The sequence below is a fragment of the Prunus avium genome, chromosome 6, assembly GCF_965620075.1.
Source record: "Prunus avium chromosome 6, drPruAviu1.hap1.1, whole genome shotgun sequence".
NCBI classification, from domain to species: domain Eukaryota; kingdom Viridiplantae; phylum Streptophyta; class Magnoliopsida; order Rosales; family Rosaceae; genus Prunus; species Prunus avium.
In genome coordinates, this window is record NC_142289.1 from 34,150,708 (window position 1) to 34,176,916 (window position 26,209).

Sequence of the window (26,209 nt, forward strand, 5' to 3'; positions counted from 1 at the left end):
CAAATTTTTCTTCAACCAACCGACTTCATATATACTTCACTGTCTCTTTTTTAATCCTTATTTTTGTCTAATTCATGAGGCTTATCATTTTGCTGTTATCACATATTTTTCTGTAGTTTAGGAATTGGAGCTCTGATGTTTGTTTGATTCTCTTTGCTTCAAAAAACCCTTTATTGATAAGGGGTCGGGTTACCCAAGAATGTCAGGAATCTGATGTTTTATGTTTTACATCGGAATCAGCTTTTAGTTTTAAGTCTGTCCTGTCCTATGCGGATTCATGACATATGCTTAATAATATATACATATATATGTGTGTGTGTGTGTTGTATTATTTTTGGATTGGTATTATTACTTGTGAAAGCTTTGAATGACCAAATTACCAAAGATCATTAATTTTGTGATCCAATTGCAACACGTTTTCTAAGCGCGAAAGATGCTGTTTTCTGGCTTGTTTGGAAGGAAAATAACAACTTTTGCTAAAGAAAACAGAGTAACTTTTGATCATCTCAAACAGATACTAGTAAGAAGCTAGTTGAGCCTTCACTTTTACAGAAGGTGAAAACTGACTTTATGGTTTTTTTTTTTAAATTTTTATTATCAGTATAAGGATATGCAATGGATGGTACTAGCCGATCACTCTCTTTGAAGCAATTAAAGCCCGTTTATATCTATGTTTTTAAGTGGTCAGTCTAAGCTTGATATACATTGTTGGCTCATTTCTTGATAGCTTAAAATTTTAGGGCGAGTGTCTAACATGATACCATAGTCTTGTTTGCAAGTCATCTTGAGTTCAATCCTCGTTTCCAACTTCTTTGTTGTTTTGCAGTGTGTGAGGAAGAGTGTCAGTTTGATACACATAGTTGACTCATTCTCTAATAGTTTAATCTTTTGAAGCGAGTGATTGTCTAATGTACAATTAATAATATAAGTACCCTCTTCATCATTTTTTTGCCGCAAAACATTCTTATTTAGATGGATATATGCACTTGACTTACTGTGATGCTATCTTACACTACTTCAAGTTGAAGGAGTTCTTCAAAAGTTGATATTCAGCTTAGTATATAAGGAGTTCTTCAAAAGTTGATACCTTATTAAGCAATAAGGAGTTTGTGCATGGGAATAACTTTTTACAGCAATGCCAAAGTTCCAACTTTCTATGAATTCCTTGGCCTGCGTTGTGGAAAAGAATAAAGAAACAAGCTTAATTGGCATTGCTGGCATTGACAGCATTTTGAATCTTTCGTTAATTATAATAGATTAAATATTGTTTTGCTCTCAAATCTTGTTGTTAACTTCAAGCTTCAACTTTGGATTATGTAGTCATACTCATTCGCCTTCAAGAATCAGATAGATGCTGCTAGACAAACATATGCATTTATCTAAATGTTCATGCTTATGGCAGTGAGTGACTAAGTCAATTTAATTTTATATCACACTTTGCTACAAAATTACTCTAAATGTCTACATGTCAGTTTGACTTAAGTTCCTTCATGTGCTTATTACTTGAACTTCAATATTAGTGAACTCGGGGGAGGTAGTTGAGGATTAGACGAGCACAACTACACACTAGGATCCAATTATCGAATTATCAAAGCAACCTACGTATATGCACGTACCCTCTTCTTGCTGAAAGCGATTAGAGATAACTTAGCTCCAAGCTAGCGCTCCCTATCCCTCCAAACGTCCATTCCAGCCAACATTATGGATGATGGTTTATTCAAATCTAACCCAACAACACCACCAACAAGAACGTTTGAATACTAATAAGTGAAGTGAGAAAGAAGGACAAAATGGATAGCAAAACGAAAAACATAAAGGACAATATGGAAGAGGGGGTTGGGGACTAGTCAAAGTACGTACAGCCTGCAGCATCTCTTAGTGGGTTTTTGTTGGGTCCATTTCTAGCAGTGACATCAAAGCAATGGACCCAAGCCGTAGTCCTATTGTAAGTTGGATCCAAAGCTATGCATAATAATCTCAGTACATAAATTAATTGGTTTTCGATTCAGATGGTCTCTGAATTTGACAACGACGAGTTGTATTTTGATCCTTTAACTAAATTCTTCGTTCAAATGGTCCCTCTACTTTTTATTATGCCACAAAACTAATTCAATATGTATTTTATATTTCAAAATTTTAATATGACCAATTAATAATATAAATACTTAATATTGAATCTGTTGTGCTTCTGCAAATTATGAGTCTTATGGCAAAAAACAAAAAAAATTGTCTTATATTTATACATATCTCTGATCAAGATACATACTTAAACAAGAAGGAACTACTTTTAGTCGGTCATGTTATGTGTGCTTATTGCTTAGGCAAGTGTGTATCCATTGAAATTGTGGACAGAACCGAAGCCATTTATGACTGATGATGCTTTGCTTGCTTGAGGAATGTAAATTCCGCCCCAAGAATAATAATACACAAATTATACAGCCCGATTTCAAACGTCCTTCTGACATTTTTGTCTCTTGGAAACCATTATTATTATTATTATTTGGAGTTTATATGAAGCCAACAATGTGAAACGTGAGGACCCTTTTGTTTCTTTCAGACCTCTCTCTCTCACGAGAAAAAATTGTATATCACCGGGATAACACTGTTTTATTATCTCAATCAATCATATTCTGTCACGCGTGATAAAAATTTCAAATGACAAAATATGATTGAAAGAAAATAGCAAGTCTTTTTCATGCACACACAGTTTTCTTTCGAGTGTAGTAGACAGGGTCCACGCCTTCCATGGTTCCACTTCCACGTCCTCCTGGCCACCCTTGTGCTGCTCACATGTATGCATGTGGGCTCTCTCATGTCCCAAATGCTCATATTCTTAAACCCACATGATCATGAACCAGAATTTAACAATTACTTCGTTTATCACAAACCCAAAAAAAAAAAAAAACACTCTCTTAAAAGGTGCATTGTATACCAACCACAACATACCATGTGACTCTATTTTGACCCATCATCAAAACTTTGGTTCGATTGACCAATTCAGTTTTGTCATTAATTCCCTAGATCCAGTGGTTAAACCCTATTACTTAGATATAATCATACCCATATCCATGCAACTAAATAACTTGATTCATTGATCTAAATTCAAGACATGATCATCATGGTATTTGAATTTTGATTTAACTACCTAGATATAATCATACCCATGCAACTAAATGACTTGATTTATTAATCTAAATTCAAGACATGTGAGATGATAAATATGGTATTTGAATTTTGATTTAACGACCGTGTCAATATCCACTCAGACTATTCAATTCTGATCAACTAGCTCTTAATTTAGTGACGCACTTCTCTTCTCAATAGTATAAGATATCCTAAGTCCGAACCCATCTCTCCCCAAATGATTTTAAAAAGAAAAACTATTGAATACTAAAATTCAACTCTAAAATGGGGACGTTTATAAACATTAGTATCTAAATAAGAGCCCACACCACAAGATGACCATACAAGGCACCGCCTGTGTCTAAAGCACGTGCACCTGTTTATTTACCCATTTCTTTGAAGGACTGGTTTGCGTTAATGTGTACTTTTACTAATTTTATTAAGCTGAAGTTGATTCTGCTTTGTGGTCAATATTCCTCTAACAATGATTCAAATCTTCTGTGAAGGTCACATGGGAATACTATTCTTTTTCCAGAGAGAAAAAGCCTTTAATTGCTAATATGTTCACATTTTAATTTATAATTAAACTAGACTAATTCAGAGTTTTGTATATTAAGTCTTCTTTCTCCCAGCAAATTAAATTAAACTGGAACTGCAAGCACCAAAAAAGTTTAGAATAGACCTTTTGACTAGTCAAACCTTCAGGCAAACATAATTTGTTTAGCTAATTACATTCCCAATCATAAGATTCCCCCTCTTTTATTTTTCTCTTATATTGGGGGTTATTTGGGTTGTAAACTGTATTTTTTAATACAAGCGATCTATTGGAGTAGAGCGCATTCGAACACAAGAGTTCGAGTACAAGAATAACTGCTCTTAATTATTTGAGCTATAAACCTCTTATAACAATAAACGTACGTTTTTAGAAGTTATAAAATGGTTTCAGATTTATTTTCCAGATGAGTGTAACAATTAATCTTGCAGCAGGCTGGCCAACACACACAGGAAACATAAACCAGATCAATTTCATCATGCACATGCAGGGATCAGCACCATTTATTTTAATAGTTAACGGAAACCACATACTTGAAAATTTTGATAGAATACTGCATAAGATTTCAAACTCTCTCTGACTGTTGATCCAAAGGGTGCATGTGCATGAGAATCCTAACCTCTTACATATGTACATAATTATTTAAACTTGCATATGCATGCTACAATTGGTATATATATATATATATATATATATATATATATATATATAGTAGCATTTAGTTAGGTCCGTTAAGATTATCTTAGTACAATGTTTTACAATTACATAGAAGGTATCTTTGATTAATTAGATAATTAGGGGCCTAGATGTTTGTAATTAATGAATTCCTTTTCACAGTCGTCGTGAAAAAGAATCCAAGATAAAGCTGAGGAAATTTAAAGAAGAAGAATAGCATGCATTGCATGGTCAAACAGTAACAAATTTAAGCGCATGCATTTAATCACAAGATTGCTTACATAAACTAATTGGTAAGAGGGGGTTTGTTTTTTTTCTCTTCAATATAATGTAATTATCACGTGTGGCGGAACATAACCGATTGAGAATAACAAAATAGTGTTATCGCTGTGATATACAAAATTTTCTGGTTCTGGTGGGGAAGTAAGCCAGATGGGCCCTGTAAATTTTCAAAAAGATATTCTCAGGGTAACCAAAAAACAAAAGGAAAAGAAATTTGAAATTTCAAAATCTGCAGAGTACTGTATGTGTTATGGAAAATAATTGGTGCAAACCTTTCACATGAAGAACAGAAGTAAGAATTGTCCAATGACCAAGGTTTGCGTGGATCTCCATATATTTTAACGTTGCATCACCGTACAATAATGGTGGTCTCAAAAGAAAAATATACATTAAAAAAAACAAAATAAATAAAAACGAAAAAGAGTGGATCTTCTCCTCCTTCAGAATTAGGAGGTGATTGATATGCAATGGGAAAAAGACTTTGAGTCTGCGGAGAAAGCAGCCAATTGGTCAATGACATAGAGCCATCTGACAGTCATCAATAAATGATCATGCACACATGCTGCACCAACAAAATTACTTGTCCAATATTTACCCATCAAATTTTCATATTACAACATAAAATAAATCTTAATTTTAGAATTTCAGTATATATTACACCTAGAGTATAATCATAATAATGTACCTAATCATAATGATCAAAATCAAATAAACTAAATTTGTTTGCCTAGTAATGATGAAATGTTAATTTAACGAGTGTCAGTTGTCGAATTTAAAACATGCTCACCTTTAATTGTATCACAAAACTAACAAGTTAGAGAAGAGCAGCAAATCTGATTAATTACTTGGGTTTAGTAAAAATAAATAAACCTTCTTAATCTTAATAATGGATGAAAATCTAAGGGCTCAATAATAAAATTTCTAGTAAGTTCTACTTATATATATAACATATGTGGTCAGTAATATCATCACTATACGTAAGCACTCACAAAACACTCCCTATATAATAACACCAACACCCCCACTGTACCCACCGACCCACAGGGCCATACTCCCATCTCTCTCTCTCTCTCTCTCTCTCTCTCTCTCTCTTCAGAAACACACATTGACATTATAAAGCAAACAAGTTGATGAGAAGTTAAGTGCCAGCTACCAGAGGCCAGAAGAGATCAAAGATCAACCTCACAAATTTGAGCATTGCAAATTTACATACTATTATGGATGAGAAATGGAAGCTGCAGAAGAAGCACCAAGAAGGCACTTCGTCTTCTTCTTCTTCTTCTTCCAAGTTTGCATTCACAAGGAGTTCATCAACAAGAAGCCAGTCTTCAAATGCTCCTCTTCTGATGAGGACCTATTCACAGAAGAGCAATGCCTCTAATTCCAAGTGTCCACTTCCCAGAAGTACGTCACAGAAAAGCTCTAAAATCAGCAGAAAGTGTAGCAGCCTTGCCAAGGAACAGAAGGCTAGATTCTACATCATGAGAAGATGTGTTGCTATGCTTGTTTGTTGGCATAAGCATGGTGATTAATTATAATCTTGATGGGATTTCCCAAATTAATCCATTATTGTGTTAGTGCTAGAAATTAAGCTATCTCCCCTCTTTTATTTCATTTATATATAAATATATATATATCATCTTCCTGTGTGATGGGACTCAAAGATGTATCAAATTTTCTCCCATCTGATCAAGAGGAGACTGATAACACAAAAGTTCTCTAGTTTTTTAAGTTTAATTTTTTGCTTTTCTTAATCTTGGTTTATATTAGAGAATCATATTTATCATTTGTAATTACAATTGAGATGAGCTACCAAGTCTTTTATATGTACATTGTGAGAAGATATTAGCATATATATCAAATGCATATTCAATGTTCAAGTTAATCAAATCTCATGACTAACCCAACATCCATAATTTTAAATATTTAATTTAATTTTTTTAATGTTTTGAGGAGAGAAAGATTCCCTTTGGATGTTGGGGGGAGCTGCCAATATAATAAGACATTAGAGGTAACTTCTTCTATCTGCCTCGGAAATGCAAGCCACACCTTCTCTTTGCTTTGATGAGAAATTTCGAGTAAAAATTCTCTTAGAAGTGACATCATACTTTAGTTTGATTTAATCTAGGAATGTGGCTTCTCTCCCATGTATCCTCCTTATACACTAATCTCGATGCCTACCTATATTCTAATTGTGCCATATGCCTCTGCTGAAAAAAAGGAATATATTAATAACTTGCTCAAAAGTTTGATACTTTTCAATTGTCAACATGGAAAGACCAATGTTTTCAATTTGACAATGGAAGAGATGCATGAGAGGTTTAGCTCATTTTAAATTTGTATGGAAAATTGGTGTTCTCGATTGATGATTTGAAATCATTTGGGGAATCAATCCGTGCATGCTATGGGTGTGGATCATAGTTGAAGAATGATTCTCAAATACACACAAATTCTAGTGAAACTAAGTAAGAGCTTCTACATTATTGCTAATAATATTGTGACATGTGTGCATAAGTTTTTCTTATGCATGGCAACATGTGAATGTTATGTGAGTGTGTATATTCCACTTCATTTGCAAAACATGCTATAGAATATAGATCAAGAACATATCCCACCATGGATGGACTAAAGATTTTAAAATATGGTGGGCTAAATTTACCTTACATACAAACCTACTAAAAGACAGAAAACTTGACGGTACAAGTTAATTTCATTGATAACAAGAAGTTCCAAATTTCTAATTTTTTTTTAAAAAAATTAAACCTATGTAAATCTAGCAACATAGAAAAATTGAAGTAGGAATTTTAAGGTCAATTATTGCAATTACACAATAAACTTCTCCCTTAAAGGAAAAAAATTGAAAGCATTTATCCACTACAAAAGAAGAAGAAAAAAATTGAACCATTTTAGTCCATCTAGCCATTCAAGCCAACCTGGAAAATAAAAATGAAAAGAAGGTATTCAAGCCAAGGTAAAGGATTTTCTCTGAATGAATGAAATGAATGTTTTCTTAAAAGGGGTATGTGTCACGTGCGTAGGGTTAGTTTATGTTTTTCTTTCTACTTGTGAGGTTAGTTAACTAAAGAAAAATATATGAGATTTTCTATGGGTGAGATAAGGGTGTGGGTGCCCGTGTAGGGTATAAAAAATTAAGTCACCTAAGGTGCCTATTAACCTTGGGCTATAAAAAATAAAGTCACCTAGGCTATAGCCCAAGTTAATTTATGAAATTAATTAAAATACTTAAATACTAATTATTCATTAAATAAAGAACAATTAAAACATAAATAATAATTAATAGAATTAAATAAGGCTAAGATATTACTTAATTGCAAATATTAAACTAAACAAACTAATTTTATATATATAAAAAAATTAAAAGTCCACAAAATAATTAATTAAAATTTATTAAGTAATTTATGAATTTATGAAAATATTTAAATACTAATTATTCCCTAAATAAATAATAATTAAAATATAATTACTAATTAAAGTAATAGAAAAGGGAGCTGATTTTCCCACTCTTCTTTTGTGCACTTATACTCCATTATTTGTTAGAAATTGTATGCTCCTACTCCTATTTTGTCCACTTACACTCCCTTTTTTGTTATAATAAAAACTATTAAAAAACTAAAGGGGAGTGGGAAATCACTACCCATAGAAAAAGGGTAAGATATTACTTAATTACAAAAAAGAAAACCACATTGTGCAGTATAGTCGTGTGGCTATACTTTTAAAATATATTAATATTTAAAGAGTATAGCCGAGCGACTATATTGTTCAAATATATTTTAAAAGTATAGCCGCGCAGTGGTATTGTTAAAATATTTGAATATATTTGAAGAATATAGTCGCGTCGTGCAGGTGTGTGTTCGTGTGGGGTGTAAAAAATCAAGTCACTTAGGCTGCCTATTAACTTTGGGCTATAAAAAATCAAATCACCTAAGCTATAGCTGAGGTTATAGCCTGGACGTAGGCAACATCAAAATAGGTGTGATAAAGAGTTAATGTATGGTTGGGTAGGCAACATCACCTAACAACATGCTAGTCTTTTAAATTGAGTGCATGTATGAAGCCAGTGAGAGGCAAAACAGGCCACATTTTCTTTATGTGCCACGTGGAGGGCTATGACGTGTTAGGGTATCATGCGTTCATAAAAGGGGTGAATGTCGTGAACAAAAAATATACCTCGTGTAGGAATGGATTTGATCAAGAGTTTGAGTTTGTATAAGTGGATCTTCTATTGTTAGTGTTAAAAAGGAGAAATTTGATTTTTTTTTAGTCAATGGGAATGTAGAATTTGAACTTAAAACATCTTCCAACACCGAAAGAAGTATCAATATTAAATTGAATTATTATTTATTTCCGACAAAAGCATCAACGTTCCGGCTAACACAAAATCTCCACAATTTTCTTCCATTTTCAGGGGAGGGTGCCAATGTTGCAATCCTTTGGCTACTCTATAGGGCGCAAACTAAAACAAAAAATTTTAAGTTACCAAAAAAACAAGACAGAAAGATAAATGTATAAGGAGCCTCATTATTGTATCCGAAAAAAAGAATCAACGGTCAACACTTGGGAAGATCCGACGGTGGAGGAGGCAGTTTCTGATTAGGGAGCTTCCCATCCTGGACTACCCATGCCATCCTTAGTCCCCAACTCAAATGGACATCAAAGTGGCAGTGCATGAGCCAAACCCCTGCAATTTCAGTCATACCAAAAACATTAAAGGAAAAATATTGTTTGTATCATCGAGTACCAATCTACAATACTTATGTATTGTAAATATTTATTAAAATTGTGTTAATATATGATTGCATCGAACAAAATATAGATTAGTACCCGGTACGAGCCAATCACTGCCTTAACATTATTTATTTGCTTTGTTCTTATTATGTGTTGATATTGTGCTTATGTCAAACAAACCAGCAGTTACCTGGATTGTCCGCCAGAAATCGGATAGCCACCCAACCCCCAGAGGGCACGCCAATAGTGTTCCTTTCAACAGGATCAACAAGGTTGAAGCTGGCAGGGTCTTTGTTAGGGTTAAAGTTTCCAAAACCTTGTCCAACAACAAAGAAGTTGAAGCCATGAAGATGGAGAGGGTGGCTCTCAGCACCCAAAATGCCAGTGCCCTGCAACACCACTTCCACACTAGTATTAAACTTGAGCACCACCGCTTTTGTCCCATTGCTCACATTGATGTTGGTGTTGTTGGATGGAGTGCCTGTGTAGTTGAATGGTTGGACAGGATTGGTGGGAAAATCTGTGGTGAAAACTCCATTGGATTTGCCAAAGAAATGGGATTGAAGGAGGGCTGTTGTGGGAAGAATAAAGGAAATGTTGTTAATAGAAGCTGCAAATTTGGTGCTGTTGTTAGGCCCTTGGCATGTCTGGTTTTTGGGGCATGGGTTGGTTCCAAGGCCTACTGTGAAGAAGAAGCGTTTTCGGACAGTTTTCGGCACGTTGGCTGGGAATTTGGAATTAGCCAAACTCCTGAATTTTGCTGAAAAATTTGCAACAAATGAGGTGGCATTGATTTGGGGAAGGGTTGGCTTTAAAAGAGGAGGGTTTTTTAGGGAAGTGGAGGCAGAGGGATTTGAAGGGTTTTTATATTCAAGGATTCCGGCCACAGTGGAATTGTCAAAAGTGCCCATGCCTGTGAAATAGGGCCTGGCAAGCATGAGGAAAGTGGCATTTGGGTAGCTCGGCTTTGTCCTGAGAAGCACATTGGTGGTTTGGCCTGGTGTGATGAGCAAAATATCAGTCTTGAAGGGCTTGACATAAAGAGCATCTGCTTCCACTACTGTCAGGCTGTGGTTTGCTATGCTGAAAAACAGTTCATCATTGACTGCAGCGTTGATCAAACGCAAGAGGTAGGTCTTGCCTGGCTTCACCTTTAGCCTGAAAGTGTCTGAAAAGCATAAGAACAAGAAGAATTAGAACTTCATTTGCAGTGAGACAGGACTTGTGCTCCATAGACAATAAGGCTCACATGACCAAGATATATATACCCTTTTTGGAACAATTGTACAATGGCCCTGGAAGTCCATTAATTGTGTAGGCTTCGGAGACATTAGGACCTGCTCCAGTCTGAAGAGCCTGGCGAATTACAGCCTCTGGATCAGCCTTCCACCACTCACCTGTAATGAATTGGTCACAACAAGTTAGCAAATTAATTGTGGCATGCATATGTTATTATGTTGTCTGTTGAATTTGACGAAATAGATTCTGAACAACATAACATGAAATTATATTAAATTTGGTGGGTTTAGTTACCAAAAATGATGGGAACTTCTTTGTGGGGTTTGGGAAAAGGGTAGGAAGCATTGTGTTTAGGGAGGATAATGAGGGGTCCATAGACAGTAGCTCTTAGCCATGAGATGTGAGCATGCCAGAAGAGAGTTCCCCTTTGACCAATGATGGTGAAGTTGTATACATAACTCTGGTTAGTTTGAATAGGGCACTGTGTGATATATGATGGCCCATCTGCCCATCCACTCTGCAATTGTCTGATCCCATGCCTGTGTTTAATCAAAATTTCAATAAATAAATAAACCAGAGAATTATGCATAGATAATTAGAAAATCTGAATTTTATATATAGATAATGTGTAAGTTGTGTCATACCAATGGAGGCTGATGTTGTTCTGAACATGATTGACCACCTTAACCAAAATCCTGTCTCCCTCTCTAGCAATAATTCTAGGACCAGGGAACTTCCCATTCACAGCCACAATGCTCTTTGTCTGGCAAAGCCTAGTCACATTTTTCAACTTTATCTGCACAAAAATTACGCAAAGATATAATTAATTTCAGCTATAAAAAAAAAGCTCAATGGTGGCAGTATAAATATTTATGGTGCGTACATCAAATCTGTAGTGCCTTGTAACACCACTTGCTGCAGCAGCAGAAAACTCAGGAAGGGACCAAAAGCAGCTCAGAGCAAGAAGAAAAGCAGCTACAAATGTTGGTGATAAAGGGAAAGCAAAAGCCATTTTTTTTTTCAAAGTTGGTGTTTCTTTTGAGATAGCTCTGCAAAGGTCCGAGGAACTGAGGCTTGTGAGAGTTGTTTATATACAGATGAAAAAAAGTGTGTTTGGTCAATTAGGTAATGGGATGTTAGAGGCTTTGACAGAGTAGAGAGAATTTACCAACTGAACTTGTTGGTCAATGAAGTAAAGTTATTTATTTATTTATTTCTATCTGTCAATTTGGTGCAAGCTGCTGGTCTCTTAATTTTTGTTCTTATTTACCAGATTTTGTCCATCGATCATTATCCTCAACAGAAGCCAACGAATCCAACGGATTCTTTTTATATCTTTTCACAAAAGCCCGTTTGATCTCGTTCAAAAAGCCACTAATTGTGTTGTTACAAGTGGGGTATGTTAAATTAAATATCTAAGGCCTTATTTAATCATTCACCTCATTTTCCACAATTTAGATATTGCTTATATGACAAGTAGCCATGTAGTTTATCTTATGAACCTCACAAAAACCCTTAGTTATAGTACATTTGAATATACCGTTACATGCAAAATTATATTTAAAAATTAATTTACATATACCAGATTTTAACAGTACCGATTGATGTCAATTGATTGTTAGATCTGTGAGTTTTAGTCGGTAACTGAATCAATTTCACCCTTAATTTTAACCATCTATATATATATGATATCTTTTTCGTCTCTTTCGAGTGGTGGAGTCACATGTAGGTGTGAGATGGCCTTGTCTCTCCTAATCTACATGTAATTCTATGTACTCTTCTAAGAATTAGTATACAATTTTGAAACAAAAAATTCATGCAATGCCCCCGAATTAAGATATTTGGACTTCTTGATCACTCTAGAAAAAATTTTCTAACTCTGTCCCTACCTCCAACTCTACGTACATAATCCATAAGCCCTAGCTAACTCAAAGCAACATGACAAATGAAACGCCATTAAGCTTGCACCATGAGCTATGATTTTGTCTTGTGCACGACAATACACCACCAATATCTTGCCATCATGAACACCGACAATATTTGCCATTCTAATTTCATGTGACAAAAATAGTCTCTTTATGATTAATTATGGTTTTATGAAATGGTTGAACTTTTGGTAAATTTGGAAATATTACCAATTTCCACACAATTCCAACGGTCCGTTAGACTTTGGTGGCCCAACCCAAGAGATATTATCTATCAAAGAAATATTAATATATTTTCTGAACCGAAAAACAAAAGAGAGAAATAGTACATTTGAAGTCATGTTTTTTGTGTTCAATCATGTTGATGAATTTTATGCAAGACTCACTTGAGGTTGGGCCTCTGCCAGCCAAACAGAAATTAATACCAAAGACTCCAAAGAGGACGACATTTGATCCACCACCAATCTTTCAAGCAAGAAGAGAAATGATAACAATTGAATATTAGGTTTGGTTTCAATTGTGCTTACCCCATTAGCACAAGCTTAAACTTTAAAACTAGTTTGGATTGAACAAGAACTTGTTGTATTTTCACCCTACCCTATGTGTTGATGCACCAACTACACTCCTTATAATCTACTCTAAAACTACAAAACATTAAGAAAAATTAACTACACCTAACTGTAGTTCAACACTCACTCAGTCCCCATCCCATAATTTTATCACCCAAAAAAGGAAAAGAAAAGGAAAGTAATACTTCAATTGTGGAGACCAAGTTGTTATACGTACATACCTGTACCTGCAAGAGAAAGATCAGCCTGTCTGTGAAATGATGATATTGTGGACAAAGAAACCGGTGTTGAAGATGATTAGCACATGAAGGGTGACAAGTTTTTTTATGGTGTACCAAACGAAGGGAGCAAGAAACCAAAAAGGTTTAAAGCATATTCACTCTTAATTAAATTCATTGAATGTGGAAGAAGCAGCGACCCAATTATCTAATGTAGAAATCCAGGTTTTTAAAACGCATAATAAGCAAATGGTAACTAAAGAAAGAACAATTTCACTTTAATGTCCTAAACTTGTTGCTTTAGTAGTAATTTATGAATTAGGATGTGAATCCAAACTCCACATGCATTATTCGAATATTTTGAATTTTGCACTCTTGTTGTGAATGCGGAGTAAGTGTAATATAAGTGACTGAACTCGGAACTGTCGTTTATGAGATTTGGATTCAAAACTTGCTTTGACAAAGTGGAGATTGTAACTAAGAGCATCCGCAATGGTTGTTCAATAGTTCAATACTATTTCGGTATCTATTGAATTGAACTGCAATTTTACTTGCAATGATACAATTCAATTGCTTCAGTTTATTGGCATGTGGGTCTCATAGTTAGCCTATTGCAATTCAATATAGGGTTCATCACATAGCACCCTTTATTGCAATGAACTAAATCACACCATTGCAAGTGAGATTTTACTATTTTAGTTCAATTTCATGCAATAAAATTGCATTGATATCCTAACCATTACAAATGCTATAAGTGGTCATTTGGGATTAATGTTAATTGTTGGGTTTGTAATGAACAAAACAATATCAAATAAAATGCATGCTTATCCAATAAGTTCATTATTGTGCAACATAAAGTGAGGGATCAAAAAGCCAAAAACAAATGAGGATAACACAGCCAAAAACTTTTCTAGGACCATTATTTAGAGGAGTGGATTTGGTATTGATTACTTAATAGACCTTTCACGCAGAAAAAGCACCAAAAGAAAAAGAAAAACAGGATAACCATTGTCCAATTCCAATTCCAGAAAACACTCGAACATTCTTGGTTTTAAACAAACACAACGCAAATTATTGAAATCCATTTCTGGTAATTTTAATTAGCTCATTAATTAATCCCAGATCATAACAACTGCTATCACTCCCACCCCAAGAAGCACAGCAAGAAACCTGAAAGCTGGAGTGTCAAAGTAAGATTTGGCTTGTGGCTTGAAGCCTTTGGCAATGAGATGGTTGATTGCAACATAGATGAAAACCCCACAAGCAAGCCCCATGGAAATGGCATAAATCCAATCAGCTACACGTCCTTGAGTTGTGGCATCAATGGCAATTCCTATGCCTACTCCAATGGGGCTAGAAACAGCAAAAGCGAAAGAGTAAGCTGCAGTCACCAGCAATGCCCTCTTAGGTAGCATTCTCAGTAATGCAATCCCCATAGCAATGGCTGCAAAAATCTTGTGCAATGATATCGTCCACAGATTCCTCCATGCATCTCCCTTTGTATCTGCAATATATATACATATAGTTAAATGCATACGTATACGTAAACGGGTGTTCGAATTCCTAGAGTCGGATTGTGGAACTTAAAGTTTAGGGTTTAGATCTTGCCAAGTTAATCAATATTATACTCTAAACTTTGAATGTGTGTCTTTTAGCAAATTTATATGCATTCAAATGATTCGTCGCCTCAAATTGCATAGATTTATTTGAAGAATCAGATTTACATACCTATACATACATATTAACACACATAGGAAAGATGACCAATTTGGACTCTATATATAGTTAGCGAGTTTTTTTTTTCTTCAATCTGGTTCATATACGTCCAATTCTTCAATCAAGTCCTTAGTTTACAATTTTGATAATCTATGGAAAAAGCATGGGCGAAATTCGACTATTTATCTATTGTTGGCTTCACATGCACCAACAATCAGAAATCTCTTATGCATGCGTAAGCGACTGACCGTAGCATAACTTTTAGGGTGATTGTCCCTAACATAATCTTTATAGCAAATCAATATTTGAAATATTGTATTGTGAGATAGAATCATTTTTACTTCATTTGTCAACTTGTTAGACAAAATTATTACTTGTGAGAGCTGATTTGAGGCACCATCTAACAATCTGACGAAGTTATAAACTAACCTCAACTATAGCGACCTAACTAAAACTATAGGGACTTAATTGAGAAGACGCGCGAACTACAAGGTTCAAATTAATTAATCATTTTCTATGTACCAGCAAAAGAAAATTTGCCCATAGTTAGATGAATAAGTAAAGCATGCAGAGTTATATACCATATATATGACATTAATGTGAAATCAATAAGAGTTAATGAGAGCTCAAACTATACCTGCAACTCCAACAGCAATACCCTCAAAAACCGAATGAAAACAAAGGGCGAGGATGAGAAGTATGGTGTCTCCGAAAGACGATGTCTTCAAGAAAACCGGGCTGACGCCATCTTCATCCTCCTTATGATCATGCTCTGCATCAGTCCTTCCCTCCTCCACTTCCACTCTAGCTTCTTTTTCGCTGGAACTTGTCACGAATAGCACTATGCAATCGCCGAGCATGGTTAGCAGATACCCAGCCGATGCTAGCATGAATGCAAAAGGGTATGTTTTGGTGGTAAGGTCAGCAAATGTCCCAGCTGAGTCACTCAAGAAATGCATCAAAGAGGTACCAAGAAAAACCCCACCAGCAAATTGCGTGCCCAAGAGAAGAAAGCTTTCGTTCCATCGGTAGAAGTAGGGGGAGATCCCACCGGCGAAAGTGCTCACCAGTAGAATAATCAAACACCATACTTTCACCAAAACCAAGCCTTTCGAATGCAGAACTTTATGTTCGTCCTCAGTGCCACTAACACTGTCGTGTTCTTCGCCGCCATGACACTTGACTAGAAACGGTTGCAGGAGTAGAAGCAAAGAAACTAAAACACAGGTTGAGTTGAGAGTCTTAATGAAAGGGATGGAAGCCATGGATGAATTTTGATGAAGCTCCTCTCAACCCAATGGCTTGTGTGCTAAGTTATTTATCTAATGGTTTTGATTGCTTATACATTTAAACCTTCTTGTTTAATGGTTAAACAACAATAATTAAACAGAAGCTGACTGGCCATATATTGGCTCGCATTAATTCTCTCTTTGCAGTACAAGTTTGACTTTCGAAGATCGTATAGCATTGATGTACTACACAAGTTCCACAAGAAGCTTGTTTGTTCCCCTATGCTTAGCTTAGCTATATACCAATATTCTATTTGGTCCGGCTAAAATAAGATGGCAAGTACTTTTTTATGTGACTCATCAAATCATGATATATTCAGTGATGTTAGATGCAAAATCAAACAATATTCAATAGCATAAACTTCAAAATAATATGTTGCATCTCTATAGACTTTATTTCTTTTATAATATGGAAAGTCACATCTCTCATAGTCGAGATCGCACGAATATTACGCATGACATATCGACATGATAGATACTGAGCTAAGCCCCACACATATATCATTGAGCGACATATAATTCTATAATCCTGAACCCAAACCTTGTGGTTATATACAAGTGATGCAGAAGATCCCCTTATTTGCAAATTGCAAAAGCATATGTGCTTTATTGCGTATTTGTACTACATTGCGTGTATGTACTACTACGTTGCGTATACAGGTTGTGTAACAAGAGGGCTCGTTATACCATGTCCGAACCGTCGGATTCGCTCTCCCTGCTCTCCGGCCATCTTGATCCAGCTCTAAATTTGCACACAGGGCATGTGCCTTGCTGCCGGAGCCATGGATCTATGCAGTTGGCATGGAACTGCAAAAGAAAATGATACTCTTGGCATTTGAATGTACAAACCAAAAATAACGGCCAACACACAGCCTGGATTATTAGAAAGGAAAATTCCAAATTTTACTACTCGCAGCATAGTGAGTAGTTCAAAGTTTCAAACCTCAGATATAAGCAATTAAGAATGACCACAACTTTCTTTTCTTTTTTCATTTATTTATTTTTTGGTTGGACACCACGTCAGGAAACCAGTATTGACAACACTTGGTGAGAATTTTTAAAATAAAGAGGGAGCATGGAGGAAAGTGTGCACAAGAAAACGATTGCAATTTAATGAATCTTACTAATCGCATTATGTACTGCTAATGATAATAACCCACATATCAAGACTGAAGGCAGAGGGTGTACCTGATGCAAACATGGCAAGCTACGCACTAGGTCCCCTCCATTAACTTGCTCCAAGCAAATGCTGCATGTCAGCTCATCTTCTGGATCCTTCATGCCTCCATCCACCCTTTTAGAGTCTTGCTTTTTCAGCTAGAAAAAATGGAATCAAGAAATTGAAAGCTATCCACAGAAAGTACGCATAACGACGACAATGTGCACTGTGCATTTGGGAAGAGAAAAAGAAAAGCCACAAAGAGACACATAGAGAGATGTGATACACTACTATGTATATGTGGGTATGGGTTTGTCATGCAACCAACTGTTAGAAAATTATGCGAAAAGTAAACAGACTCAGCAATCCAAGCTACCACCCACAGATTACCAAAAGCTTGAAAGAAGGATGAGAAGGTAACAGGTCAGGGCCAAATTCCATCTGCCGCATGGCTGAACAAAACTGTGTACTGAGAACCAATAAATGAAATGTGCTAATAAGCTTCTCATGAGATTTCAAAGTTGATTGTACCTTTCCCTAGTCTCATTGGAAACAGAACACAGCTCACAAATATATATTTACAATGTAATACAGTTAAGTGACAAGCTGTGTTTTAATCAAGAAAAAGTAACAACCGCCAGGCAAATTCTTATTAAATAGGCAAGCAAACTAAGGGTTCAAGAGAATACCTCCATTGGGGCTGAAGATGATGATGCCTGTTGCAGTGATGAATCATCCCTATGAACAGAAAAGACATCTTATCAAATAATGTCACATTTGGTGAAGTTAAATCCGAATAAAAAGAAAAGAAACCTGCTATTTGTTATATATGGATATATTGAAAGAGTCGCAGATATATTAAAAAAAAATTCTCACAAGTGACATCATGCAAGAAGTGATGCAAGTTTTTTCCCATCTTACAGGATCTCTGGGTCAGTGACTTTGTGCTTGTGGACAGGTAAGGCATTAATCTCCTCCTCGCTCATTGAAGTTGCTGTAGAGGCATTATCAGAGTCCAGAGCCCTCAAAGTATCATAATCTGCAATTGAATGTACAGAACAATTCATCTTGCCAATACACACATGATCGAAATCCAACTAAACTAGAAACCAGAGATCTAGACTTGCTTTGGACATCTTTGAATGCACCTTTAACTTCAAAGAGGGAGCCACTCTGATGACAAAACTTATCCAAGAAGTACAATTCAGACAAAAAGACAGTACCTAGATCATCAAACTCCCGGTCAAGTAGTGCCAACTGGAGTCTTAGTCCTTGTAATCGTCCTCTGGTTGCAAAAGCTATTGAAGGTGGCATGTGCAGTCGCAGTTCCGTATGATTAAGCAAGCCACTGGCAGCTGCAGCATGTGCTCTAGCCTGTGCTTGAAGTTGCTGACAAGTTGCAAACATCCTCAGGGTTGTGGCCATCAAAAAGACACCCACAACTAGCCAGAGCTGCATACACAGATACAGAGGATTACCTCCTTCTAATTGTTATATAAGTTCTATTCTCCAAAGTTTCTAAGTGAATCACTAGCATGCTTAGATTGGACGCTCAGTGAAAACATACCAGAAAATTCGGTGACATCTGGTGAGAGTTTAAAAGCATGAATAGCAAGATAACTGTTAAGCAAACAGGCAACTTATGGATTAAAAATGTGGTCTAGTACAAGGCATGCAATGAACAAAAAATACAGAAACAAATGCATTACCCGTGACAAGAAAAGCCAGAGAATTCGTGCTTACTGGTCGAGAAGCATGAATACGCTGATACAAAAAGGAAAAAGTGTCAGCAGTCAGCAGAATGGCATGATAAACTCATCAAGACATGTACGAGTTACAAATGACCAGAATGCATATAGATACGTATACAACCTAGCATGCATACTTCCACATGTAAATGTATGTAAATGAACATACCATTGCTGGTCGTTCAGGAATAAATCCTGGAAAGCCACTTTCAATATCTGCTCTAGCCCCTCGGAAAACAAAACTCATAGTTGCAACTTGCAAAAGATTTCAAAGAATTCCCCTTGTCAAGAAATTAATAAAGGGATAAGTATGGTGAAGTACTCGAGTATTCGAGTGTAACAGTTTATATATCTCCCAAACCTGCAACAGCTGCAAAAGTTCCAAAGTACATCAGTTACTACTACACAAACAAAATTCAATTGTGAAGCAGTGGAAAAGCTGACATGCCTCATAAAAACTTTCCACAACAAATCATATTTTCCTCTAACAAGTATCTTTAAAAAGTTTCCCACCTGGAAAATTTTACCATAAAATTTCTCATATCCTATTTTACACAACCAAATGGTTAACATTTCACCCCTAAAATTAGTGTAGCAAACTTAAGAGATCCAACCCCATTTCTACCACAAAATTCAGAGAGATTCCCTTATTCTGAATGCAAGGTTAAAATCTCTCTGATTAAGCTGTCAATTCCACTATTGTTTTTCAGCTTATATTGTGATTCACAATGTAAAAGGTACAATTCATTTGATAATTTCCTACATTTACTCCATTCCCCATTTCATATTGCTAGCTAATTCGCCCATGCACACTCCATCATTATACATGTAAATGATGAACATAAACACAGATCTAACAAATTATATAAATTAATGACAACTTATGCAAAGATGAAAAATGAAATGCTTAACCTTAGATTTGGTGGAAGAAGCAAAGAGACTGCGATTGTACGACAAGTGCAGCAAATAGTAAAATTGCCATCAGATTTTCTCGGAAACAAACAGAATGAGAAGGAAAAGGACTTACAGATGTGAAGCAAAACACAGAGCAGGTAGAGAGATCTTGTTGCGGGAGATAAAGTGGAAGCGGAGATTGGAGAAGTGGAGGGAACGAAAGAGATTGAGCAACGCTCTTCCTGTTTGAACAGTTAGTTCTGCTTCCTTCTTTCTTTTTCTTTTTCTTCTTTTTTTGAAAGGGAATGTATATATTGGTGAAAATAATACTAATTTATTAATTTAGAGAAGGCTCTAGAGGCTGCCACGTCCGCTTGCTTTTGATCCAACCGCTGCCACGACTTCCTAGGCATGCAAGGTTGCGCCAACGCCGTAGGATTTGGGCTCCTTATTCCGAATCTGCCACGTCACACCAGTGAAGTGAAAGATAAAAATAAAATTTGGAATTTCTTTTTCTATTTTTAATCAAAGAAAGATAACTTCATTGAAATTTGGATTAAAAAATAATAATAACTGAACTACTACAAATTGACTAGCCTCTTTGCACGCGCTTCTGCACTTGCAAGAGATTTTTTTTAAAAAATATTTTATTTTATTTTAGAATTAAAATAGATAATGGGTAGTTGTGTTCCATAAAAATAGGATTCATTATCTGTTTTTTTTTTTTTTAATTTTAAATATGAAAAAGTGTGAATTTACCATATTATCCTCATTTAATTAATAATTTCAAATCCTAATGTTTGCATTAACAAATGACATTTTTTGGTATTTTGAATGTTTTACCATTCTCTACCTTTTGCTTTATATATATAGATAGATAATCAATCAGCCAATTAATCCCAAAAAATATTAATTTAGATTCTAAAAATTCAATTGATAGTTGGACTTATCATATAGGCAAAATTGTAGCAATGGTCCTTCAAATAAGACCCCACTTTACTTTTTGTCCCTTAACCCCAAAAATTGTTATGGTCATCCTTCATTAGATATAACGTTGCACAACTCATCCTTCCGTTAATTTTGTTAAATTTTATGTCAAAATTAAAGGCAAATTGGGAAATGCATATCAAATTTTAAGGACAAATAAGACTTTTACCTGGTCACCGCCTCATTCTACCCAAACCTAACGACAACTCTCTCTCTCTCTCTCTCTCTCTCTCTCTCTCTCTCTCTCTCTCTCTCTCATGATCCTTTCGGGTTTTGTTTAGATTGTTCAATTGATTGAGAGGAAGACCAATCGATGAAAAGGGTTGGGAGGAGGAGGGGATTGACAAACAGAGAGAATGAGAGAGTGGGTCGAGGTCGGAGTAGGTTTGGGTCGGAGGTGTATCTGTGGAGTTAGGTCGATAAAGGGTGGCTGGAGGAGAGAGAGTTGGTTGTTGAGGATGGGTTGTGCTTACTAAGGATCCAGCACATGAAAAGACAAATATAGCCATATTTTTCACGGAAAAGTTGACATGGCTAACGGAAATGACAAGTTCTGAAAGTCAAGGCATAGTTGAAGCACCATCATAATAATTATTGGAGCTAAGGGACTAAAAGTAAAGTCGGGGCTTACTTGAGGGATCATTGCTACATTTTTTCATATCATATATAAGAGTACATATAATGCAAAATAATCTCAGCACTTTTCTATCTAAGGATTTTTTTTAAAACTTACATTTTTATATCGAAAATGTATCAATAACTTATCCCTATTTTTTTACATACCTACATACGAAACATTTTTTATAATCTCATATTTTAGATATAACATCGACATTATTATCGCCAACAAAATATATTGACAAATTATTGATACATTTTCGATAATATCAATTTGCATTTGTTCTCCATCATGCACAGATAAAATCTTATCTAAATTAAAAAAACAGCCATCTTGCACAAAATTCTGGTTTAAATTTAATGTGTTATGGCCCTTATGTGAGGTCCTTTCTCTTAGCAGTTGAATCATGTTAATCAATTTGATCTAAAAATTAACCAATTTAATCTAAAAATGAAGAAATATGACCTCATCTAAAAGTCAAACTGTCCACGAAGCACAGAAGTACAAGCAGCCAAACTGGACCAAAAGTGAAAGAGAACTGGGCCTAATTTCAACCCCTCAGTGAACTCGGGCTTCCACGATCTGACCTCCTTGAACTAGCCATATTTATTTTTTATTTTTTTATTTTTTATTTTTTTGTGATGGGCAGAGGCAAAAAATATCCCATGGGGAATATTCCTTTCCAATTGCTTGGCAGAAAAGAAACGACTAGCAATTTCTGTCCAGCCAAACACAAAAAAGCTCAACAATATTTGTTTTAATATCTATATATACATATGTGCGCAAGCTAGATATGAGTTGGCTGGACTTTCCTTGCAGCAAAAAGCCAAAAGTCAAAAGCCAAAAGCCAAAAACCAAAGCGAGCATCTATATATAGTCTACAAGGGTATATTGTAGAGTCGCTTCACTTGGACATTTATTTTAACTTTGATTCAGTAATCACTTCAAATCAAGGAGCAAATAAAATCTGCGTGCTCCCTTTGTTCTAATATTCTATTGCCCTTCCTGGCAATCTGAATGTATATAAAGAAACAATTATATGACCAAGTTTATCTGCTAATAGGGAAATCCAGTAGCCTCCCCTATGTACGTCATTTTCGCAATAATTGATAACATAACTGATCATGAAACAAGCACATGAAGCAAAAGAAATTTTTATGTTCCTTCTGACTGGCAGTGGTGTCTAATTATATAAGAAACGCGTGTTTAAGAAATAAAAATTAATTATGCGTCATATTTTAATTGGATTATACGACCGCGTAACAGTAATAATCCTAGTGAAATATCTCTATACTCACTGTAACTACACGTTCTTTATATTCAATAATTTTTCTAATTATATGTAGGACAATACTTAAATGCAAACTTTCGGTGCACCTCATTATCCATTATGTTGTGATTAACGAATCTTCACCATACACGTCATAAATGAAACCGTTCATTTTCAAAATCATCATTTAAATATCATGTTTGCAAAAGAATAAAAAAATCAAAAAAATTGAAGATCATTTAGTAATTCATATATATATATATATATATATATATATAACAATTTTGATAACAATTAAGATCCTCATGATGAAATGTCCATTTAATTGGCACATATAGATGACTAAAGGATCTCCAATTCGATTGATTTTTATTTTTTTATAGAAATGATATGTGATTTGTTCGCCCACTACAGATCCCATACTACCCCAATAAACTGAAAATCCATAACTCCAAATTAAATGATAATTTTAAAAATAAACAATTTGAATTATTATCACATGTGTTTAAATGAAGATGAAGATTTGTTGTTCATAATGTCATCACCAAGAATTTTCCTGATAAATAATGGAAGGGCTCCCGCTCCTCCTACAAACAAACTCAGTGGGCAGGTTGTTGGTGCCAATCAGCCAGCTAGGCCTCAGGAATAATTCTGATGAATAATGAATCCTTTTTTTTGCTATAAGTGAGATGACCCATGACAACCCAACTCACGGGATATAAACACTGTAAACTTCAATTATTTGAGAGAAGAGATAGCCAAAATTTGGTGCTTTCCAGCCACAAAGGCCAAACAAAACATTCATTCATTCACGGTCACATTCTCAAGCTACATAGGCAGAACTATGAGTTGACACTTCTGCTGTCACTCACTTCATAAATAAAATCTAACTTCTTTTCTAACTTATCGGGACGGGAATTCGAACTTAAGTGTAAAGAAAATCTACTAATTAAACTGAAATGAGCAACAGAAGAAGTTGCTGTAATTAAGTTTTAAGAACTACATTTCGAATTTGCTGTAAAATGCTACCTTTTGAGCAAATTTTGCTTTAAAACAGAGGCCTGCTAGTTCTCAGCTCAGTTGCTCTTTTCATGAACACAGAACCCAAATCCGGCAACCTTGAAATTCTTCGAAACTCCAACGCTATAAAAGTATATACAGTGATGAATATAAAAATAAATAAATAAAACCCCAAAAAGAAACAAAATTTGCGGCCTTTTTAATCATCCAACACCCAAGCCCTGCTACGCCTCTGGACGAACCGGCCAAACACCGAACTTGAGTGACTCTGACTTCTGCTGAAAACCGACCCGGATTCGGACCCGGACCTCGAAGAAGACGAATTGGACCTAAACCGACCCCAAAACGACGCCAGATTACGGAAAGCCCTGCGAATCCCATGACTCTCACTTCCTCTACTTCTCGATGACCATAGTACCCTTCTCGGAGCCCCGTTCCCGTTGAATGGGCCATCCATTTCCGTGTACACAACCGGCAATTCCCTCTCTCCGGGTCGTCTGCCGCCCGAGAATCTCCCCACAGCGAACCCACCGCCGGGTAATCTCCAGATGGTCAGCCCCATGGTCTCTTCGTCGAGACCCGGATCCGAATTTCGGTCATTTCGGTCGGCGGGCAGCTCGTGCCGGCAAACAGGGCACGAGTTTCGCATAGCAAGCCAGGGGAGGATGCAATCCGAGTGGTATATGTGCTTGCACGGCATTTCTCGGGCCTCCGACCCGAGTTCGAATGCTTCCTTGCAGACCGCGCAGTGCGCATCCGACCCGACGTGTGTTTCGCCGATTTGAACAACGGGCATAGAGTCCACGGCTGATTTAGACGCGGGCGGATTTTCGGGTCGGCCCAGCCCGGTGATTTCAATCTGGGAGAGCTGGTCGAGCAACCGGTCGAAGCCCGAGCCCATTAAGATCTCCGACATGGTGGGCGGGAGGGGCTGGAGCCCCGACCCGGCAGCGTCGTCATAATAAAGCTCGAACGAGTTGGACTCAGTATTTGACTCGGCCCCGCCACGTAGGACAATAACCGGGTTGAAGGGGGAGGACCGGTCTACGGTGGCTCGACGGACTCGGCGGGAAGTCGGAGCCGGGTTTTGATCGTGGACGTGGGTGGACGGGAATCGATGGTGGTGATGGATCGGCGGTGGCTGTGGTTGCGGCGTCGTTTCGATCTCTTCTAGAAAACCGGTTTCGCAGTGGGGGCATGAGAGGGTAGAGTCCTGGACCCAGACACGGACGAAGCGAGTGCATCTGTAGCACCAATACGACGTCGTCGGCGACGGCGATGACGTGGCCATAGAGGTTCAGAGATCTGAAGGGTTAAGAGAGAAGGAGAGTTTTAGAGAGAGAAGGGAGAATGAGGAGAAATGAAAAGCGGAGGGCGAAGAAGAAGGCTTTTATGGAGGCACGCGTGGGAGGGGAAAAAGGACGAAATAGGGTTCTTATTACCTGGCGCGTAATTTCACGCGGAGTTTCACTGAGCACTCTGATTAGAGAAAGTATTAGGACAATAATTGTCAGTAAACACAAGCTGCTCCACCATCCTAAATGATTTTTTGGGAATTTTTCCCACCTTTATATTTTAGATAAGAATGATAAATCCAAGATGCAAAAGGGTATTTCTTTTTGGGAGCATTTTTGCTCACCACTTTAACTCAAGGTTTACCTTCATCATCTTCTCAATATTTGCCACGTGTCTATTGATATAACTATAGTTGCATAAATACAAAGTAAATAGTTAACTGTGGTTATGCCAAGGGACATGTGTCAAGTATTGAGAAAGGTGGTGAGGGTACACCTTGGGTTAAAATGATGAGCAAAAATATACCAATTTCTTCTCTTCTTATGTAGTCAAAGAATTTAGATAGTTTATAATATAGTGATAAAGAAGAATTTATAGTTTTGTTATTGGCTTTCTAAAATCGTTATTCTACTTTATTTGTTTTATCTTTTAATGTTGTTATTTAAACATTGTGTTTATTGTAAAGAACTTGTAGCTCAAGTGATTTCAGTCAGCTGTGTTCATGAGATTCTATGTTTGAATTCATCATCCGCCAATATCGCTTGAATTTATAAAATAAAAAATAGTGTTATCATTTTTCCAAGAGAAAAAGATTTCAAATTAGTAAATTACGAACATGAATAATAAAAAATATATCATGTTTTGGGAAAAATCAGAGTACT

The 26,209-nt window shown here is 36.2% G+C and overlaps 5 protein-coding genes across 5 annotated transcripts; 1 reads left to right on the forward strand and 4 right to left on the reverse strand.

Moving 5' to 3' along the window:
- The first annotated feature begins 5,683 nt into the window (after window positions 1–5,683).
- Window positions 5,684–6,436, forward strand: LOC110757090 (small polypeptide DEVIL 18). Its single transcript, XM_021958625.2, has one exon. It carries the CDS (start codon window positions 5,851–5,853, stop codon window positions 6,163–6,165), a length of 315 nt encoding a protein of 104 aa, XP_021814317.1. The 5' UTR covers window positions 5,684–5,850; the 3' UTR covers window positions 6,166–6,436.
- Window positions 6,437–8,965: 2,529 nt separating this feature from the next.
- On the reverse strand, window positions 8,966–11,694 carry LAC2 (laccase 2). Its single transcript, XM_021958587.2, has 6 exons — window positions 11,502–11,694; window positions 11,263–11,414; window positions 10,913–11,157; window positions 10,648–10,776; window positions 9,570–10,547; window positions 8,966–9,332 (listed from the first exon to the last, which is right to left on the reverse strand). The coding sequence occupies exons 1-6, from the start codon at window positions 11,628–11,630 to the stop codon at window positions 9,202–9,204; spliced, it is 1,764 nt and encodes a 587-aa protein (XP_021814279.2). The 5' UTR covers window positions 11,631–11,694; the 3' UTR covers window positions 8,966–9,201.
- A 2,619-nt stretch (window positions 11,695–14,313) lies between these two features.
- Window positions 14,314–16,643, reverse strand: ZIP2 (ZRT/IRT-like protein 2). The gene is made up of 2 exons (XM_021958613.2): window positions 15,684–16,643; window positions 14,314–14,834 (listed from the first exon to the last, which is right to left on the reverse strand). The coding sequence occupies exons 1-2, from the start codon at window positions 16,309–16,311 to the stop codon at window positions 14,443–14,445; spliced, it is 1,020 nt and encodes a 339-aa protein (XP_021814305.1). The 5' UTR covers window positions 16,312–16,643; the 3' UTR covers window positions 14,314–14,442.
- A 54-nt stretch (window positions 16,644–16,697) lies between these two features.
- On the reverse strand, window positions 16,698–20,438 carry LOC110757086 (E3 ubiquitin-protein ligase SDIR1). Its single transcript, XM_021958622.1, has 9 exons — window positions 20,270–20,438; window positions 19,412–19,612; window positions 19,204–19,258; window positions 19,062–19,114; window positions 18,718–18,946; window positions 18,416–18,533; window positions 18,184–18,232; window positions 17,524–17,652; window positions 16,698–17,142 (listed from the first exon to the last, which is right to left on the reverse strand). The coding sequence occupies exons 2-9, from the start codon at window positions 19,487–19,489 to the stop codon at window positions 17,017–17,019; spliced, it is 837 nt and encodes a 278-aa protein (XP_021814314.1). The 5' UTR covers window positions 19,490–19,612; window positions 20,270–20,438; the 3' UTR covers window positions 16,698–17,016.
- Window positions 20,439–23,776: 3,338 nt separating this feature from the next.
- RDUF2 (zinc finger (C3HC4-type RING finger) family protein) lies at window positions 23,777–25,406 on the reverse strand. The gene has a single exon (XM_021958612.2). It carries the CDS (start codon window positions 25,321–25,323, stop codon window positions 24,232–24,234), a length of 1,092 nt encoding a protein of 363 aa, XP_021814304.1. The 5' UTR covers window positions 25,324–25,406; the 3' UTR covers window positions 23,777–24,231.
- Between the last annotated feature and the right edge of the window lie 803 nt (window positions 25,407–26,209).

Bases quoted from the DNA above. Each gene is read 5' to 3' on its own strand.
- LAC2 (XM_021958587.2), bottom strand. From the start codon at position 11,630: ATGGCTTTTGCTTTCCCTTTATCACCAACATTTGTAGCTGCTTTTCTT. The intron at 11,415-11,501 runs GTACGCACCATA...ATTTTTGTGCAG, and splicing joins CAAGGCACTACAGATTTGAT to ATAAAGTTGAAAAATGTGAC. The intron at 10,548-10,647 runs GTATATATATCT...TATGCTTTTCAG, and splicing joins GTACAATTGTTCCAAAAAGG to ACACTTTCAGGCTAAAGGTG.
- ZIP2 (XM_021958613.2), bottom strand. From the start codon at position 16,311: ATGGCTTCCATCCCTTTCATTAAGACTCTCAACTCAACCTGTGTTTTA. The intron at 14,835-15,683 runs GTATAGTTTGAG...TATATATTGCAG, and splicing joins TATTGCTGTTGGAGTTGCAG to ATACAAAGGGAGATGCATGG.
- RDUF2 (XM_021958612.2), bottom strand. From the start codon at position 25,323: ATGGCCACGTCATCGCCGTCGCCGACGACGTCGTATTGGTGCTACAGA.
- LOC110757086 (XM_021958622.1), bottom strand. From the start codon at position 19,489: ATGAGTTTTGTTTTCCGAGGGGCTAGAGCAGATATTGAAAGTGGCTTT. The intron at 18,534-18,717 runs GTACTGTCTTTT...ATTCAATTGCAG, and splicing joins CCGGGAGTTTGATGATCTAG to ATTATGATACTTTGAGGGCT. The intron at 17,143-17,523 runs GTACACCCTCTG...TTTCTTTTGCAG, and splicing joins GCTTGCCATGTTTGCATCAG to TTCCATGCCAACTGCATAGA.
- LOC110757090 (XM_021958625.2), top strand. From the start codon at position 5,851: ATGGATGAGAAATGGAAGCTGCAGAAGAAGCACCAAGAAGGCACTTCG.